General features: G+C 41.2%; 3 protein-coding genes across 5 annotated transcripts; 1 reads left to right on the top strand and 2 right to left on the bottom strand.

Moving 5' to 3' along the window:
- Positions 1-1,592: 1,592 nt before the first annotated feature.
- r3hcc1l (R3H domain and coiled-coil containing 1-like) lies at positions 1,593-7,770 on the bottom strand. Of its 2 annotated transcripts, XM_034896270.1 has the most exons (8): positions 7,677-7,770; positions 7,617-7,640; positions 6,769-7,275; positions 6,384-6,571; positions 5,944-6,014; positions 5,021-5,116; positions 4,770-4,910; positions 1,593-2,907 (listed from the first exon to the last, which is right to left on the bottom strand). In XM_034896270.1, exons 3-8 carry the CDS (start codon positions 7,240-7,242, stop codon positions 2,855-2,857), a joined length of 1,023 nt encoding a protein of 340 aa, XP_034752161.1. In that variant the 5' UTR covers positions 7,243-7,275; positions 7,617-7,640; positions 7,677-7,770; the 3' UTR covers positions 1,593-2,854. The 2 variants fall into 2 exon arrangements, with proteins under 2 accessions (XP_034752161.1, XP_034752170.1); XM_034896279.1 differs by lacking the exon at positions 7,677-7,770 and having other exon boundaries at positions 6,769-7,272; positions 7,449-7,645.
- Positions 7,712-14,146, top strand: crtac1a (cartilage acidic protein 1a). Of its 2 annotated transcripts, none has more exons than XM_034895874.1 (14): positions 7,712-7,775; positions 8,803-9,008; positions 9,105-9,301; positions 9,825-9,961; positions 10,223-10,379; positions 10,471-10,605; positions 11,662-11,798; positions 11,869-12,005; positions 12,137-12,219; positions 12,424-12,524; positions 12,643-12,811; positions 13,297-13,442; positions 13,743-13,782; positions 13,895-14,146. In XM_034895874.1, the coding sequence occupies exons 2-14, from the start codon at positions 8,812-8,814 to the stop codon at positions 13,900-13,902; spliced, it is 1,644 nt and encodes a 547-aa protein (XP_034751765.1). In that variant the 5' UTR covers positions 7,712-7,775; positions 8,803-8,811; the 3' UTR covers positions 13,903-14,146. The 2 variants fall into 2 exon arrangements, with proteins under 2 accessions (XP_034751765.1, XP_034751763.1); XM_034895872.1 differs by lacking the exon at positions 7,712-7,775 and adding an exon at positions 7,945-8,204.
- A 2,473-nt stretch (positions 14,147-16,619) lies between these two features.
- golga7ba (golgin A7 family, member Ba) lies at positions 16,620-19,193 on the bottom strand. Its single transcript, XM_034883771.1, has 5 exons — positions 19,155-19,193; positions 18,470-18,595; positions 17,733-17,885; positions 17,525-17,626; positions 16,620-17,427 (listed from the first exon to the last, which is right to left on the bottom strand). Exons 1-5 carry the CDS (start codon positions 19,191-19,193, stop codon positions 17,344-17,346), a joined length of 504 nt encoding a protein of 167 aa, XP_034739662.1. The 3' UTR covers positions 16,620-17,343.
- Positions 19,194-19,284: the final 91 nt, after the last annotated feature.

Below are 19,284 nucleotides of genomic sequence, written 5' to 3' on the forward strand. Positions count from 1 at the left end.
CTTGCTCAGTAGTGGTTCGTGTTTGTGTATTTGATCTAATGATTGTGTGCGAGGCACCCAGCGGGCTGCTCTGCGGTACATCACCTCCTCGTGAAGCCACAATAAAGTATGAGATTATAGGCAGGGCTCAGATCTCACACGATGATGGTAAAGAGCAGCTACAATCTAGTTCAGCTGCAAGAACAACAGAGCTCAGGGAGGTCCACGTTTCTTCTGGCAAACTCACTATAAAAATGTGTCCACATTTGGTTTTATATGGAAGATGTAGTCAAGTGTGCAATGAGTCCAACTAAGACCTCAACAATAAAAAAAAAATATCAAGATGAAAAAATGCTTTACGAAGAATGACAAGAAAAGCATTTAATATTAATACATGATCTGATCACTAAAAAGAGAACCCACAATCAAAAAAGCAAAAAGTGTAAGCTTACATGACAAAACATTCATTTTATCTCATTGTTTTTTGAAATGTGAAATGAATGACAGTGTGAGTGAGTCAAAAGTCAAACTATATGATCATTTATTGTTGAATGTCATAGAAATAAAGCAGTAAATAGTCAAATTCACAAAACCATTTTAAATAACTAATCGTTTTGGCATATTATCATTTACATTACGTTCACTTCCTGGAAAAGTTTACATAACTTATTACATAATTGTGTGACAGCAGGCATAAATAAAAACTATGAGATACAATTGTTTTTTTAAACACCTAACCCATTTCATAAAAAAGTATTTCTCTAATCCCTAAGACCCTTTAAACACATGCTGCCAAATGCAATTTCAACAACCATAACAAATTAATAATGTATGAGTATGTATGATGTGCTGATGACAACAAACAACATAAAACCATCACTCCTAATGCAAACTCATCTTTGGAAAAAAGGGCACTTTGGAAAGATGAATAGCTGTAGAGATGTATTTGAGCAGTGTGACTATTTATATTATGCTCATTGTGACTTACTGATTTAAAAGAAATTAACAGAAAAACTGAACAAGTAGTGGAGCCTCCTCCGAGACTTTAATTAGCCCGCTGTGAGCCACGTGGCACTGTGTCTCAGACGTCCACAGCCAATGAGCTAAACTGTTACACAAACTGGGTTCCTTACAGCAGTAATGGTGTTAGGACTGGTGTATGGATATATAGTACCGGTAGAGTTGAGTTTCCCAATTATTTTAATAAATTGCTGTCTGCAGGCAACATGTTTGAAACACAAATGACACATGTTGGAATACTGTGTTAACATATCATCCACTATCAATAGCACAGAGAAGTTAGCAGCACATTTTATGAAAATAATTTTGCATAAGAAAAAATGACAAATGTGCAGCTCTGTGTCTGAGGAGGTGAAAAAGACGCAGTGTCATTTGGTCGGAGGATAGCCGGGTGAAGGCTCAGAGGAAGCAGCTGCTCCCAGCGGTCAAAAAAGGTCTCCTGAGCCTGGATGTGTGTGTTTCAGGAAGGTGAATTATTAAAGATGACTATGAAATGGGAAACGTTGTCGCTCTCTAGTAAAATGCTCAAAATCTAAATTTATTAGGAACAAAGAATAAGAGCATGTTGAGATTGACAACCCCACTTTGTTTTATAATCCAAAGCAGTTTGAAAGAGCTGTGATAAACCCTGGTGTTGCAGAATTGTAACAATAGATCCCATTACATTTAAAATGGAGGGGAGATACATCCCAAAAACTGGAGTTGAACTTCACTTAATCAACAACTTATTTTACGAAAATAGTTCAGAATGAAAATGTATGTAACTAAAATTCTGTATCTACTCAATAGTATGCTGAGCTTAGTTCTGTCAGTGTGCAGAGCGAATCCTACTTATTGTTTAGATATAGCTTTCAAATATACTAGCACCGTAAATGTCTGTCTTGCACAATGTCTTAAAAATGTAGATTACTGGAAAGGACCACTTTTTTTTTTTTTTGCCTCAACTACTGGACGGACACATTACACATGGACGAGGCAGGGTTCCTCTAGTCTAAAGTCTCAGTATTCACAACATTTATTTCCCTCCAAAATAACCCCCAAAATACTTTTTTTAACTAGCTAGCAAGATAAAGAAAAAATCTGTATGTCATCTAAAAGCTTATTAGATTGAAATACATTCTTTAGAACGTATGATCACAATGAACTGTAACAATTCTTTTTTAGACAACAAGACTCCTCTTGTTGAAAATGTGTACAGACGTGCACCCAACAGAAGATACATTTGCCTAGGATTCAACAGACAGAACAGCCATGAAACTTATTTGGAGGCTTGTCACTTCTCAAAAATGTTTAATACGACGAGCTAACAGGTCCTCAACTATGTTCATATATAGTATAGTGATCATCATGATGGAATTTAATATTACAGGACCTTCAACAGAAAGCTTTTGCTTCGCTCACATTAAACACATAAAACAATCCTTATAAAGACAAACATGACACCTTAGAGCTAGTCAATTGGGTAAGCCAAATGGTTAGACTGGGTGCTTCACGACAGACTGTGGTCACAACCTTACGAAATATAAAAGAAAACCCTGGTGAGTCGGTTGTGTTAGCCCAGGCCATGGCACAGAGGCAACAGTCCCTGCATGGACAAACTACAAACATAAAGGAGGGAGAGCACTACCAGGACTCTCTCCTCGGATGTCAAACGGAAGGCCAACGGACGGTGGATGACGAGACCGTCAGTAACGGCTGGTAAAGGACAGTGACGAAAAGAAGGAAAAAGTTTTTACATGTCTGGGAAGTGTGTTGGTAGGAAGGAGGGGTCAGTTGAGAAAAACAGAGCTTAACCTCTGCTGAATCAAGGAATCTAAAACAAAAAACGGAAATAAAACAGTAGTTTTCTGTTCAGTCACTTTCCCTCCCAGGCATCTTCCTTCTGTTTGGCTGCCAGGTGCTTTTGTTCTGAAAAAAATAAGTCACAAAGACACAGATCAGCATATCAATCAGCCAAAGCCCTTAACTAAACAAGACTAAGTTTATTTGGTGCTCTAAATGTGTAGAACGTCAGGGAAGTAAGGAGCTGAGGCAGACTGAAGACTGCCGGTTAATTAATCTCTGGATAAAACCTAACGTGGCGTTCATTCCAAGGACACAATGTTCAGCACATGATGCACGTCTGTGCTCCACTGTGCGTGTTGTGATCTTACATAAAGAGCAGAGCAGTAAGAACAAAAGAAACTTTTTTAGTTTTCTATACTCAAGGCCCTAACTTCCTGACTGGCTCTTTTGTGGACAGCCATTTGTGGTTTTCTGTGCCTATATACTTATGTTCCATCTGTGTAGGGACATGGAGTTGTACCGATTATGGACCCGTTAGGATCTGTGCAGCAGTGGACGGAGAGCAACTTTGCATCAACTACACAGCTCCCACTTGTGGTGGAAACCTTGTGATGCAAAGACTACGACGGTCAAACAAGGACTGTTATTGTTTTTAATGTATATTTATTTGTTCAGTGAAGGGAACACATGGTTTCTTTTATAAGAACTTACCACATTACCTCGGTGACACGCTTACGTCACACCCAATGCTTAGTCAAGCTTTTAACTTCCGTTTTTTTTGTTCTTGCAAGCGTGTTACTGTCAATAAACAGTGTTCAGTAACCTATCTGTGTTTCAATAATTAATGCGGGACTGCTGAATGCCTGTGAGCGGAGTGGTGGGTCCAGAATCTCCCACTCCTCCTCACGGAGTGGTTTATTCCCCATGCTGCGTTGTATTTATGAAATGGCGGCTGCCCTCCCTCGAGGGCCACGAGCTCCTTGTTCACACACTTGCAAAAGGTCCGCCAGATGCCGGCTCTGGGTATTGGGCGCCTTCATTTGCATGTACAATGTGAGCCTGGGCAGGGCTCGGCGATGCTTAGAACTCAGCAGTACCAGAGCGGGAGGTAAGGTAACGCTCCAACTTTATGAAACATCCTCTCTGCGCACCATCCAAAACCATCCCACTCGCGCGCCTTCCAATCCGATGCTCTGCTGCAGACCAATGTTAAAGCAATGTCAGCTAGAGATGTTACCGGTATTGTTATCGCCTCCGGTATATGCCTCTAGTATTGGTATTGGGCTTACTGGCGTTTATGCACCAATCCAATACCACGTAATAAAGCCCTAAAGAAAATCTACGTTAAAGTAGTGTATTTATGTTATTTTTCTGGTATGACTCACTGTCAAACTGGATGAAAAAAGAAAGTTCTACAGCGTTCATTGTTTGTGTTTGTTCATGTTTCGGAAAGAGTTGAACCTGAGCCAGACTGACAAAGATAGAAATCATACCACATCCATACAGGGATAGCAGTATACAGTTGTTAAAACATAATAAAATATCTGACAGACTGGTATCGGATCAGTACTCGTTATTGGTCGATACGCAAGTTCAAGTATCAGAATCGGTATCAGGAAGCAAAGAATGGTGTCGGACCATCTCCAATGTCAGCCTCTTAATAACAACGCCGAAACAACAGACTACTACAGGAACTATTTTAAAACAGCTGAAATTAAAACATGTTTTATGGTGGTAGCTGCAACAGTCTAAATGACTTCACAAATTTGTGCGGTATGAAAAAAAATCAATACCATGACAGCTTTACTTAACATTGAAACATATTAAACCCATTATTCACATATGCAATAAAGATCAGTATTTCAGTCAAAAGGCTGCTTCTCAAACATCTAGGTTACATGCAGAGAGACCAGAGCTGCATCTCATGGCTCTGAGTATAAAAACTCAATCATAAGCTGAACATAACATCTCTGTTAATACTGTACCTCTCGCCTCCTGCAGCTTCTTTCGCTCTGACTCACGCTGATCCTTTGTCTGGTTGCTCTTTATACCGAGGGCACCGATCACAAGCTTTCGAGCCAGTGCTGCACTCGTCTGAGGTCTCTCTTTAGCAGGCAGGAGGTAGTCTGAGGATGGGAAGAAAAGAATAATGTAAACACAATATTAGTCTCTAAATATGTGAGCTAGGGACGCCAAATTGATAAAGAACTGGAAAGGGACACGGCTGTATTTGTACCTGAGCAGCTACGAGCTTGGGCCTTAATGGCAGAGGAGGATTTGGAAAGAGGTCGCAACTTCATCAGTGGGTGTCTGGATCTTAAAGCTTCACGAGCTGAAAATGGAGAAGAAACAAATTACACAGGCGGGAAAATCTGTCAAATACAATGCAACAATAACACACCAACAATTCAGGCAGTAAACTATTTTTTTTTTCAATACAGTCTACATGTTATTTAATATATTTCGTAAACAACTGAGAAAGCACATTTGTAAAATCATGTCAAAACGTGTTTCCTCTTACAACTCACCACAATATCATACAATAGCTTTGCTTCACCTAACTCATCTTATGTTTTTCCACCAGACTCTACTTTTTTTTTGTCCCATTATGGAAGGTAAAAAAATATCACAACAATATTTACTGCAGAGGATAGTGTTGTTAGGTATTCCCCACCTAAACCGCCCATCATGTAAGCTCTATAAACTGATTTCTGTATATGAGTGCAGAATCTGTAGGCAAATGGACAAGACTTTGGTATTGGAAAAGTTCTTGTTTCCGTTTGTACTCTGAGTAACACTGACCAATCACGTTTGAGCAGGCTTTGGTTTCATGCGGGTAAACAGTCCGTGGAAAGAGTAAAAAAGGCGAAACGTATTGATTGATGACTGATTTGTGTATCTTTGTGTGGCTGCAACTTGACCACCCAACCTCTCCTATTTGGGACAGTAAAGTTTGACCTCGACCTCGAAATGCATCTCGGAACCCATCAGTGGCCGTCGGACGAGGATTTAGCTAAAATGTGTTATAAAAAGGTATTCGGCAAGCTTCACTGGAACCCCCGAAATATTTGGCCGTTGCCGCTGGAAGCTAAAACACTGTCCGGCTGATGGCCGATGGGTTCCAAGATTGCCTTTGATGTGATGCAGCACTTCACTAACCTGCTATGGGGCTTGAGAAGAGGCCCAGGGCATGAGAGTCATCAATCCACTTGATGTCAAAGCCTCTCTCTCTGGAACACAGCGAGTCAATAGTCACACAACAATGCATAAACTGATGTAAAACTAAAAAGGAAGATAAAACTCTTACTCCTGTGTCTTGTGGCTCTCAGGTGAAATGCAAATAATAATAGTATAATAATTATAATAATAATAATAATAATAATAATCACCAGGAGGTGAACTGGCATCTCTCCAGCTACCAGTTCACCACCATATTTTTGGATGGTATGGGGACTTCACCCAGCGACCATTGACCCTTAATACCTGGGATACCACGTTCTCTGAGCTTTTATTATAGTGCTTTAGTCAGGATTCCAATGTTGATCTTAAAATGCAGCAAGGACAAGCTAATCTAGGAGTGGTTGTTGAATTACACATACTGGTAGCACTGAAATAACTTGAGAAGGTCCTCTGTCTTAAACTCTGCTGGGAAGTTGTAGATCTCTACAATGTGAGCAAGTTCGTCCTCCGTGAGGTCGATGTCGTCCTCGTCATCTCGGTCCATGTTGTAGTAATCAAACCTGGGTTCCTGGTTTGACTTTTTCTTTCTACCTTCCTGCAAAGAGAGCTGATGAGTGAAGAAGAGAGGAGAGTGAGAGCAGATGGGAACAGGTGGAAGAAAAGGGAAAGGACAATTGGGTTTTTCTGCTGTGTTGGAAGTGTTTTAAGTGTACTATAAGAAAAACGAATCGGGCTGCATGCAAATAAACAAATGAGTGTGTGGGCATTTAGGGCAAAGGTCTACCACCTAGACCAAGCTCCTACCTCCTTAAGTAGGTGTGGTTCCAGACAATCTCCATCATCATTGAACAAGGTGTCCCAACTCTCCTCTTCCCCTTCCGCCTCCTGGGGAGATGCTTCTTCCACCCATGAGGTAACATCTGCCTTCACATTGGTGGAGCCAGGCTCACCATTAACAGGCACATCTGTATCCTGTAAGGGCTCATCCGTCACATCAGGATCCCCATTCTCTGTCTTACCTCCATCTTCTCCTTCAACAGACGCTTCATTGTCCGCTGCTCCAGCCTTGTCCTTCTTGTTCTTGGCGTTTTTCTTTGCCTTGTCTGTGTAGCGAGGCCGGGGTCTTGGTTTTACTTCTCCCTGAGTCTGAGCTTTCTCTTTGGAGCCATGAAGTCGTTGCTTGGGCACATACAGACCCTGACTGGGCTTCTTGGACTGAGCGGCTGTGGGTGTTTGCTGGATTTGAGCGCAGTCTTCTGTTGCCTGTTCCAACTCCATTATTTAATTAGGTTTAAAAAATAGCGTTACCTGGAACATAGGGGAAAGAAAACAGGACACGAGTCAATGCAGCGAAAATAGTGAAGGGCCTGCCGTCAGAAATCAAGCACTTTCTGACATCACCCCTTTCGGTAATTTTTTTCCCTACTCTATAAATTTGACTAAAAGCCCTTAAACGCGACGATGCTGTTAGCTCGTTAGCTTACCAATTCCGCTCAGTTAACTTCCACTCGCTGAGGTTGTAATAATTATTTATTGAGAACATAAACCTAAATTAATATCGACGTATATTAAAATATAATGACATTAATTTCGTTCAAAAGCATGCCTTAACAGAATAATTTGTAATTACGGTTGCGCTGTCGGCGTCCCCCTGTTTGTTTTGTTTAGCTTGATACCGACAATACCACAGACAGTTAAAGAAGGCTTGCTACAGATTTTCGTCGCACTAATGACGCAAGCATAGGAAAACGCAAAGCTTTATGGGAGATAGCGTTCCTTTGGCGCTGCAGTTGAACCATTCTGGACGGTGAATACGTTTGTTTACTATCGAATTGGTTATACATCTGAATATTTATCGTCTTTATATGTCAATATTTCTACCCCGGCAGGAATTATTAATGTGCTGTCGCTTGGATGTATTCTTTTTGTGCCATCGCACTAATGTATTTGTATAGCTGTGCACACAACGCCACAAACAGCGCAGACTTCCGCATCTGACAGACACGCGCACTGAAGCACAGATCAGCCATTGGTCAACATTGTAATTAGGCATGCAGTTCTTTGCTGATTGGTCAATCTTCACATAAGTTACACAAGATGTTTTGTAATTTCTAAAAGCAGAAGATATGTAAGGTGGAGAATCTTTGCCGACTAATATATTAAACGGCACTTTGTGCCCTCACATCGCTGCAGCGAAGTCAGATCATCTCCAGATCTCTATACACTGATAGAACTGTCAGGTAAGAAGTAAAAACAAAAAGGGAAGCGGACTATAGGCATCAGTGCTAGGATATATATCGTGCATCATCTTTAACAACAGTTAACCAAGAAATCCTCAAAATGTCACTAACAGAGCGTTAATCAATCCGTGTATACAGATGCAAACATGTTGGTTTTATGGACATTATGCAAGCATCTAGATTATTTGTTGTCAAATGTAGGATTACGTTTCTCAAAATGGGAAAAAACAATGGTGTTTACTGGTGGATTTGCAGAGAAACACCTCAAACTTTAATGTGTAGTGTGGCTTAAAAATGATTATTCACTTATTATTATAATTAATGACTCTTAACTTATTTCTCTATATTTTATTTTAGTTTTTTTGATGATCACTTGAATCCCTTCACAAAAATGTAGGCTTTTTGTACACTTTGATGTGTAAAATTGATGACTTGAATTGGTGGTGTTCCTCTGTAAATGCGTTACTTATGCACAGTATCTCTATACAATGTATTTGCCCATCATCAGCATGTCTGCCCTGCTTCATACAAAAGAGGTGTGCATCATCTGCATTATAAATTGAAATGCACAACCCAGTCCTGTTCTGTGTTCCACCAGGTTGAAATTATGTGGGGTTCAGGTCTGTTGCTCCTTTTGTTTGGACTCTGCCATCAGTCCCAGGCCCAGGGCTCGGAGCCCATGCTTCAGGTTGTAACACAGACAATACTTCCTCCTGACAGTCTGCACAATCCCACGCAACTCAACTATGGAATGGCAGTTACCGACGTGGATGGTGACGGAGACCTTGAAGTGGTTGTGGCAGGGTGAGTGTAAAAATGGTTAGCTTGTTTCATATGTTCATTTCCCTGCATAGAAATTCTTCTATGTGCAAAACAAATGTGTGTGATGTTCCCCCTCAGGTACAATGGGCCCAACCTGGTGCTGAAGTACAATCACACTCTAAACAGGCTGGTAAACATTGCTGTTGATGACAGCAACTCTCCATACTACGCCCTGAGGGACCGAGCAGGAAATGCTATTGGAGTGACTGCCTGTGATGTGGATGGAGATGGACGGGAGGAGATCTACTTCCTCAACACAAACAATGCCTACTCTGGTAAATAGTGCATTCTTGTGATATTTCTGTCAACAATTGTTACTCCAGCAAGTCATTTCCGGAAGCTGAATGCACTTCAAAAAATGTATATCTTACCAAGTATAGTCATCTAATTTCTAGTCAGTTAAATTAAATGCAATAACACTTAATAAGACACAATCACCTAACAAGTCATATTTCAGTGAGAGAAAGGGACTTGTATTTAGACAACGAATCTTAAATATGTGGTTAAGTGACAGAGTCTGGAAAACATTTAGCTTTATCTCGAATTTCAGATGAAACAAGCATTTTTAACTTCTCATAAGGTTTTTAAAATGCTGTGTTATTTGTAAAATATGGATCATGTTGTCTTCTTATTAAGATATCTTATTTCAAGAAATCTTACCATGTCAATGATTACTTGGTCCGGTGGCATATTTGTTTTACTTATTACAAGCCCAAAACACCTGGATTCAATGTTTGTATTTGTATTTTTGCATTGGCGTTTTTTCCCTATTATAACTGAGTGTTTTTTTAAATGTAGGACGGGCAACTTATTCAGACAAGCTGTTCAAGTTTCGGAATGGCCGCTTTGAAGATCTTCTGGGGGACGCGAACAATGTGCTTCGTGGTGTCGCTAATGGCATGGCAGGACGTTCGGTTGCATGTGTTGACCGAAAGGTCAGTGAACCCACTTTGTAAACCTATTGATGAAATTTGATCTCTATTTACTCATTTGTTATGCTGTTTCTCAATAATTTACAATTCCCTCGAAACATTTTCAAAAAGAAGCTCACTTGGCAACCATATATAGAGGTTTAGTCTTTGATGCAGCGGCCACGGGTTTGATTCCATCCTGCGGCCCTTTGCTGCATGTTGTTCCCCCCCCAAAAAAAACAAAAAAGTCTTCTTTTCACTCTCGTGCCTGTTGTTGCTCTGCAGGGAACAGGCCGTTACTCAGTTTACGTGGCCAACTATGCCAGTGGCAACATCGGTCCCCACGCCCTCTTAGAGATGGATGAGGCCGCCAGTGACATCACCAAGGGCATCATCGCTCTGTCTGACGTGGCAGCCGAGGCCGGGGTCAACAAGTTCACAGGTCAGGAGTCTCAGGTTGGAGAGCGGAAGTCTGTGATGTTTTGAAATGTTCTGAATCAGCAGTAGCATTCACCGTTTTTCTCCTTGTGCAGGGGGGCGCGGTGTGGTGGTCGGACCAATCCTGAGCCAGTCAAGGTCTGACGTGTTCTGTGATAACGAGAACGGACCCAACTTTCTGTTCAGGAATAATGGGGACGGGACCTTTGTTGATGTGGCCAGACAGGCAGGTCAGTATGAAACAGAAGGAAGGAAAGAAGCAGGTGAAGTCAGAAGAAGTTGTGTGAAGCATGCTAACATGCTAAACTTGGACAATGGTAAACGTACCTGCTACGCATAAGCATGTTAGCAATGTCATTGTGAGCATTTGAAGGTTTAGGTCAAAGCACCACTGTACCTAAGTACATCCTCATAAAGCCGCCAGTTTGGACTCTTGTTTCTTGTTGAAAGGTTTTGAATAAACGAGACCAGGGAGGTAACTGAAATATTGAGGTTATTACACTGAAAATGTACCAAAATACAATGCTGTCTGCCAGAGTGCCTTTATTGATGCTACCTCTAGGGAGTTTTTAAATCCTACACATAGATGGCTTTAAAAAGGGAAATTCATATCAGAGGTGCACAGATCCGATATTAAGATTGGATAGCGGCCCAGATATTGACAACATAGCTGAGGATTGTAAAAAATGAACAGATCGAGATTCAGTTTTTCTTTTTTGCTCCGTCCCAGCACATCCTACGTCCTTCACCAGCAAGCACCTGTGTCGCATGCTGGACGAGTTGACTTAACCGTAAAGCAACATGGAGCAAGCTAAAGAGTCAGCTGTGCGGAGATATTTAACGCTTGCCACACCAACTAGAGTGTCGGCTCTGGTGTGCAATGTCTGCACAGTAAATGTTTCGAGGGGTGGTGGTAGTACTGAAAAGTACACTACTACCAATAGAATCAAGCACATCCAAAAGCACCATGCAAACTCAATTCATTACATCTATTATATTTTGTCTTAGTTAGGAAAGTAAGGTTTAGTTGGGAAAGCCTGGTGCCTTTAGTCTGTTCCACAGGGTGAAAGAAAGGTGTAAGATGGAAGGTATACAGTTTATTATTAATTCAACAACGGTATGGGATTGGTATCAGGTATCAACAGATACACAAAGCCCAGGCATCGGTAGCGGTATCAGAACTGAAAATGTAGGATTGGTGCATCCCTAAATCATATCCAAATACGTTGTATTATTATTCCAGCACTAGCAGCACCAAGGCTTTCAACATTGTGTAACTTCTGCAGGTGTGGAGGATCGGAACCAGCATGGCAGAGGAGTGGCACTTGCTGACTTCAATGGCGACGGAAAGACGGACATCGTCTATGGCAACTGGAACGGCCCACACAGACTTTTCCTGCAGGGCAGCGACTCTAAATTCCGGGTAAGGACAGAGGTGGGAAAAGATTAAACAAGTTTGATAAAGCAAGACTTGACAGTGTTCTCTTGTGCAGAACATAGCCACCGGAGGATTTTCAGCTCCCTCACCTATTCGCACAGTTATCGCTGCCGACTTTGACAACGACAAGGAGCTTGAAGTGTTTTTCAACAATATTGCTTATAGAAGTAGCGCCCCTAACAGGCTGTTCAGGTAACATTTCAATTATTATGTAAATCCCATAAAAAGAACCCACTACTACACAAATAAATGTCAGTTAAACAAATCCTGGATTATTGTTTACATTATTAGCTATATTAAGATGGTTGTGTGTTTGTTTGCAGGGTGTCAAGGAGAGCTGATGCAGACCCTTTGATCCAGGAGCTTAATGTGGGAGACGCTGCAGAGCCGCAGGGGCGAGGAACAGGTCAGCTGTCTCTCAACTCACAACAGAGGACATTGGACAACAGAATTTCATCTGTTCTAATGTCTAAATGTTACAACTAGAAGTGAATCATCTCTGCTACCTTTCTGTGTGGAGAAAATTTGCGGAGACACAGCTGTCAGATAAACACCACAGTGAAGTTGTTATTGAGGTCAGTGTAGTGAAAGCTGTGTTTGTTTTGGACAGGAGGCACTGTGACAGATTTCGATGGGGACGGACAGCTGGACCTGCTGCTGGCACATGGAGAGAGTGCCCAGCAGCCAATCTCTGTCTTCAAAGTTACACAGGTGTGGGGTGTGTGTGTGTGTATGTGTGTGTGTGTGTGTGTGTGTGTGTGTGTGTGGAGGGGGTGGGTATGGGTGTATGGGTGTGTGGGTTTGTGCTTAAACTGTCAAACCTCATCAGGGCTCATCCAACAACTGGCTGCGGGTCATCCCTCGCACCAGGTTTGGATCTTTCGCCCGGGGAGCCAAGGTGACAGCCTTCACCGGTCACAGTGGAGCACACACACGCATCATCGACGGAGGCTCAGGGTACCTGTGTGAGATGGAGCCTGTCGCACACTTTGGTTTAGGTAACTTCCTTTTCTCACTTTATAATCCCATGACACTGAAATAAAATGGGACACTCAAACATATACATTTGAATTGTTTTTATTGCAGGTATTAAAGGTGCTCTAAGCGATGTCACGCATGTTTTAGGCTACAGCATATGTTGTCACACACAGCAAACATCTCGTCACTATCCACGAGCTGCCTGTCCCAGAACACACTTTAAAAAAACGCGGTCTCTGTAGACAGCCCAGGGTCTACAAACAATTAAATAATTAAAAGTGTCCCCTTTTATGTCTCTCTCTCCCCTTTTATGTCTTCTGCTGTCCTCTCCAATAAAGGCCTAAAATGTCCCCAAAAAAGCTTTAAAAAAACACATGTGATGTAATACAGTACATGTAATATCATGTGTTGTCCTAACACGCACAGAAAATGATGTAACGTTTTGTAAGGTATATTTTGCTTTTGTGTGATTCTCTGGGATTTTCTTTCCACCCATGTCTCCCAGGTACCGATGAGGTGACCGTGCTCGAGGTCTCCTGGCCAGACGGCAGCTCCATCACTCGAACCCTTCAGCCTGGTGAAATGAACTCAGTGGTGGAAGTAACCTATCCCATAGAAGGGGAAGTGTCTCTGCTTGCCAATGACACACAGGTACGCAGAATTTATCCACGGCATCAATTATGAACACTTATAATGTTCAAGGTAGTCTGTGATAGAGGCCTTAAAAAACGTATCCAACCCACCACAGTCAGCCTTTTGTCTTTTTCTCTCACTGTCAATTTCACTTCAATTAGAAGCAGTTTTATGACAAATAACAGCAGAAAATAACACACAACACATTTTTACATTCTTTCCAGTCCCTTGTCTGCAAAATCTAAATATCTCAACTAAAAAGGTACAACTGATAGCATTTGTTATATACCAATGATTTTTGTTCTTCTTTTTGTTCAGTGTGGTAAAGGCTTTTCTGTTAAGAATGGCCGCTGTGCAGGTAAGCACATTTTCTTTTTAATCAGTTCTTTAAATAAAGTGACTTTTTTAAAGAACAATGAAACCATTTAAAACGAATTTCTTTCTATTTTCTTGAATTTTTGTTTCTACAGGTCTGTGAAGATAATCACATCAAATGCAATCAAAACATTGCTGTAGAAAATACAACATCGTTAGAGAAAACATTTTCATTTTAAACGTTTTAAAATACTTTTCTTTTTTTGTCTGTACTTGTTTGTTTTCATTACCCTATGAGTAGTTTTAATTTTGTTGTGTTTCTATTTTTCCTTAACCTTTTAATTACTAGGTAACGGTTGTTGTATACAGAATGTAATGGCAAAATCCCTAAATAAACGGCTACTAATACATATGGTCAGATTGTCATTTCATAGCTACAAAATAATCGTATCGGTATTGAGTGCTTTAAGTGACTCCCTTGGTCTCACATACACAAGTTTTATCACTCCACAAACTACCTGCACGTTAGACCCACTGAGTTTTGACAAAAAACCTGCAGCCATTTGAAAATGATTGAGTAAGAACAAGATATGAACGCTGGCAGACTAGCTGGAAATTCACAAAGGTCTATCTCTCTTGTTTGCACCTCTCTTCTGCCTTTTTTTTTTTTTACATCTTCATTTTCATCCATTTGTACTGTGTTGTCTTAATCTGATGTCTGTCTTTCCTCTTTTTCCTGCCCCACTTTGTTCTTCTCCCCTATTCTGTCCCTGCATCCATGCAGCGTTAGCTCCGTTTTACGATGGCGTCCGCTCCACCTCAGTCTCCACGTTTGAAGCCTCCTGTTATAAGACCGTTTTACTACAGTTTGCCATGGTGATTTCTGCACTGGCAGATCTCAGGGCTTGTTAGTCTTTATGCTAAAGTCAATACAGTAAGACAGCCTGGAACAAGCAGTTGCTGTAAGACTGGACTTCCTGTGACATGCAGTACAGTAACAGCATGTCTGTTTAATCAGAAGCCACATTCTAGTATCTGGAAATACTGTAGTCTGCATTTTCCTGGTGAGCTGGGTGTACCTGGAGCTCCATGTTGTAAGTATAGAATAAAAAACTGGGTTCCGAAGCATATCTTCTACTAAACTGAAAGTGCGACCAAAGCTTGTTACAACATCAAATTAGCAATTTATTTTAATCTGACATTTTATGTCTGATGTTTTTAGTGCATGCAATACGTTTTAAATCATAATCATTATTTACTGTAAACCTTTTCCATAGCATCCATGTTGACTTGTGACTAGGAACATCACATTTGGTAGTAATAACATTATGGTTGGCAACATTTAAGCACCCCAGTAAGATGCCATGTACAGCCATCAATAAGTGTATTATTGTTTATGTTTTTTGTGTTTTGAGAAAAAGGTCTATTGTGTATAGTATAAATATATAACTATTATCCAGTAAGTCACTTTCACATGGGGATAGAATAATATATAGTCCACATAGTCGATGGCTAAATGAAATCCCGCACAGACAAGATTACAAAAAGAGATCTCAAATATTAAATAAAACTTTAAGAAGGCACTATTAATGTGTACATTATTCAATAGGTTTTGTTTTTAATTTTCTTTTAAATATTATTTTATAATAGTAATTACACGTGTAATAGCATTAAAACAAGCAACATGATCAATGTTTTTTTTCTGGCTACTTTGGGGCAGTAGAATGAGCATGTGCATTGATATAGTATCACCCAATAAAACTGTTGTGGCTAAGGTGTTAGCCACAACAGGTGTTGGCTTATTTACACATCCAGCAGTTAAAGAACATTATTATTTATTGGAATTGTGTTTCCGACTCCACCTGACAAATGAGTCTAGTGTTCACTATCTTTTGGCACTGTTTGTCTCCTGACAAAAATACATAGCTTGTTATCTGCTAAATGCTAACAGCTAGTTGCTAACGGTGCTAGTTGCTATTGGTGTTAACACTAAAACAAAGCCGTAAAGCTGCATAAAATCCAAACAAGCTCAGCCGGAGTAAAAGTTAACGGAAGTTTATAAGAGTTTGATCCAATATTAAGGTAAAAAATATTGATTAGTGCAGCTTTAATAACCGCTTTCCATATAGGAGTTGAAGTTGCAGAGCCCTGTTTTCTGTGCATGCTGGGTTACAATCATGGCTTACTGGCACATCTGAATGGAACAAGGCCGTTTTTAATGTGTAAACACCTGTACTTTTGCTGTGAAAAGTAAAATGTCTGCCAGGTATATTTCAAAGAAAAAGATGAGCTCTGTGCATCTGTGATGAAACAGTATTTATTTGACACCAGTTGTATTTGCATGTGTATCAAACAATACGCAGTACGAAAGTTTGTTGTTGCACAAAATGTCACCAAAATAAAAGACACATTCACATTTGTGAGCCAGTTATGGCAGTTATTGTTCTTTGGAAATGTGTTCAGAAATCGAGGAAGGGTTGATGTATTTTAAATCACTGAAGGTAAGATTCAGGAAGACTGTTTGACCCATCCTTTGTCTACTTACAATTGCATGTAAAGCATAGTATTTTTGCATTATCAAAAATGTAGGAAGTTAATTAGTTAGTTTCACTCATTGAAACCAAGAGGTTAGTACCAAGGTGTGTGTGTGTGTGTGTGTGTGTGTGTGTGTGTGTGTGTGTGTGTGTGTGTGTGTGTGTGTGTGTGTGTGTGTGTGTGTGTGTGTGTGTGTGTGTGTGTGTGTGTGTGTGTGTGTGTGTGTGTGTGTGTGTGTGTGTGTGTGTGTGTGTGTGTGTGTGTGTGTGTGTGTGTGTGTGTGTGTGTGTGTGTGTGTGTGTGAGACTATATAGGCTTCATGTGATATGGAAGATCTGCTACATATTATACATGGATGGGCTAAATGACATTCAACTGCTACCAAACAGCATGGTTTACATCAGAGGTAAATGAGGTTCTTTGTACAGTTTATCTTGGTGGGTGAAAGTTTGCAATGCCTTCAAATAATTGTACATCCTACGCAGATTTGCCAAACTCTGGAAACTCCGCTAGAGCTACAGATAACCTGTTTTAATGCCAGTGTGTGGTGTTCAGGGATGACGGTAGAGTTCAGTCTACCACGGTCCGGTGCAGTGTGGCTGGGGCTGATCTGGACCGTGTGGTGCGGCTGAGGTTTGGTGAGGCTTGTGGTCTTCACTCGTGCATCAACATTTTGTTCCTCCCTCTTTTTCTCTCATCTTTTTCTCAACTCCACAGAATTTCACAAAGCTGAGGTAATGTAATGGTACAAACACACAAAGTATTACTAGCTAAAATAAGAGTGACACACTGAGAAATGGAGACACCGGATCGTACGGTAACATGACTGTGTCGGCGCATGCTTGTTCCTTTACAAAAGATTCCTGCAGCACATTTTATAAGCATGAACACCGGGATGGCATGTCACGCGCAGCATGACTTTCTTTGTCAAAAGCAAGTGAATCCTTTGTGTGAGCGTAGCTTTGGGATGTATGTGCTAAGTGTTGGAACAGGGGAAGCATCATTGTCCTCAGTTCTCCCGCAGGGTTGCGAGTGATCAGGGGGGACGTGGTTGTTAGGAAGTACCCAGTCATCGAGCGGTACTGCCGGACACAGAGCTGCTCCCCGAGCTGGAGCCACTGGAGCCCCGGTCTTCATAGATGGAAATCTCTATCTGGTGGGAGAGTTAGGGACTAAGAATTTGCTAGAGTGTGGTTTCTTAAACAGAACGTACAAATGCACATGCACTCAAAGACACTGAGTAAGGATACGACACGCATTCCCCTTTCTATGGGATCAGTGATGAGCAGCCCTCTGGGAGCATAGATCTTCTCATTCTGCTCCTGAATGTACTTGGCTATCTTCTTCAACACCTAACACAGAGACAATAGAAAAACGAGAAATGGTGCAGAATCCCAGACATGTTAGTCATCGTCCAAGACCATTAATATGCATAGAGTTTGAGATTGCCAGTCTGACCTTCTCATAACGCGTCTCCATGCAGAGGAAAATAAGATACGCTGTAGCGCAGGCCAGACACCCCTCCAGGTAGGACTGGCCTCCTATCTTTTCTGCCTGTGCATAGTAGTTGTTCAGCGTCTTCACAGTGTCCTCAAACAGTGTCCGCTCAATCTGCAAACACACGCAGAGTCATGAGTAGCAGGGCTAGGATTGACAGTGAAAGTGATAAAACAGACAGGAACACAACCTGCATGCAACTAAGGTCCAAATCCAACTGGAACCTTTCAGTTATATGCTTTGTCTTTGCAAATCTCCACGCTAACGTGTTTTAAACCACTCCAAACACAACATGAATTCTCTGTACAGCGGTAAAGGTGGGTAAAAGTTCGGAAAGTATCATGCCAATTTTTTTGTCATTGATGAGCACATACTATTCACCAGATATGATGGTGATCGATCTCTTGATAAAACACATGATAAACAATGATTGTGACATATTGCTTTCAATTTTGCAACTATTTTCCATTCTAACATGGACGAAAGAATGAGATTCAAAACAATATCTATGTCAGTTTACACAACTCATTGGTGGCATTAATATATAAAAGATCAGTTATGGCATTGCAGTATTTTCAATCTAGTACTATGATGCCTCCAAATACACCTTCAAACTCATGCATGGTCAGATAGGCATGTTAGATAATTACAGCACAACATTTTTTTATAGCCAAAGTCACAGGCTACGGTCTCCTCACCCTACTCTCCAGCTCAGAGGGGAACTTGGTCTGAAACCGGCAGGTGGTCCCTTCGCTGTAGTCTCTCTGGATGAAGACTTTATTAGCAAGAGATGCACTGTGCCTCAACTCCTGCAGATTGTGGAACTGAGGAGGATAAATCACACACACACACACACACACAAATTTGGTAAGGTTTTATACAGTACACCTTTAATGAGTCCACAGAAAGAGCTCCGTCTCTCTCTGCACCTGTCCACTCACAATGTGTTCAAACAGTGGCAGGTTTGGAAGTATAGGATGATAGAGGAGAAGCAGAAGAGATGTAATCAATCACTCTATGGCTCAGTGGCTGCACTCATTTCTGCCTTGTGTTCTGTTGGAGCCGAGCCCAGCATTGGACATACTATCTTTTACACACACACACACACACACACACACACACACACACAGTCTTCCTCCCTGTTCTCACAGGTGGAGTACAGCGGGAAACGGGACAACATTTCACTCCATCTCACAACAGATCGATCAGGTGGAACACGATGAGGCAGACTGATAAAATGCCATTCAGAGTCTTGTAATATCTCCTGTTAGTGATGTAAATATAGTCATGGTGTATTTTTGGTGGAGATAAAATGTTGTTCACAACATTATTATAAATATTTTTGCATTTCTAAAAGCCCGGGTGCAGCCGAAAGAGGATGACAGCTGTGAGGAAGGTCAGGGCGGCGTGGCTGCTGTCCATGGTGCTGAACGCAGTGTGTGTGTGTGTGTGTGTGTGTGCTTGTGTGTGTGTGTGTGTGTGTGTGTGTGTGTGTGTGTGTGTGTGTGTGTGT

This window comes from Etheostoma cragini, chromosome 2 (assembly GCF_013103735.1).
Source record: "Etheostoma cragini isolate CJK2018 chromosome 2, CSU_Ecrag_1.0, whole genome shotgun sequence".
In the NCBI taxonomy this organism is placed as follows: domain Eukaryota; kingdom Metazoa; phylum Chordata; class Actinopteri; order Perciformes; family Percidae; genus Etheostoma; species Etheostoma cragini.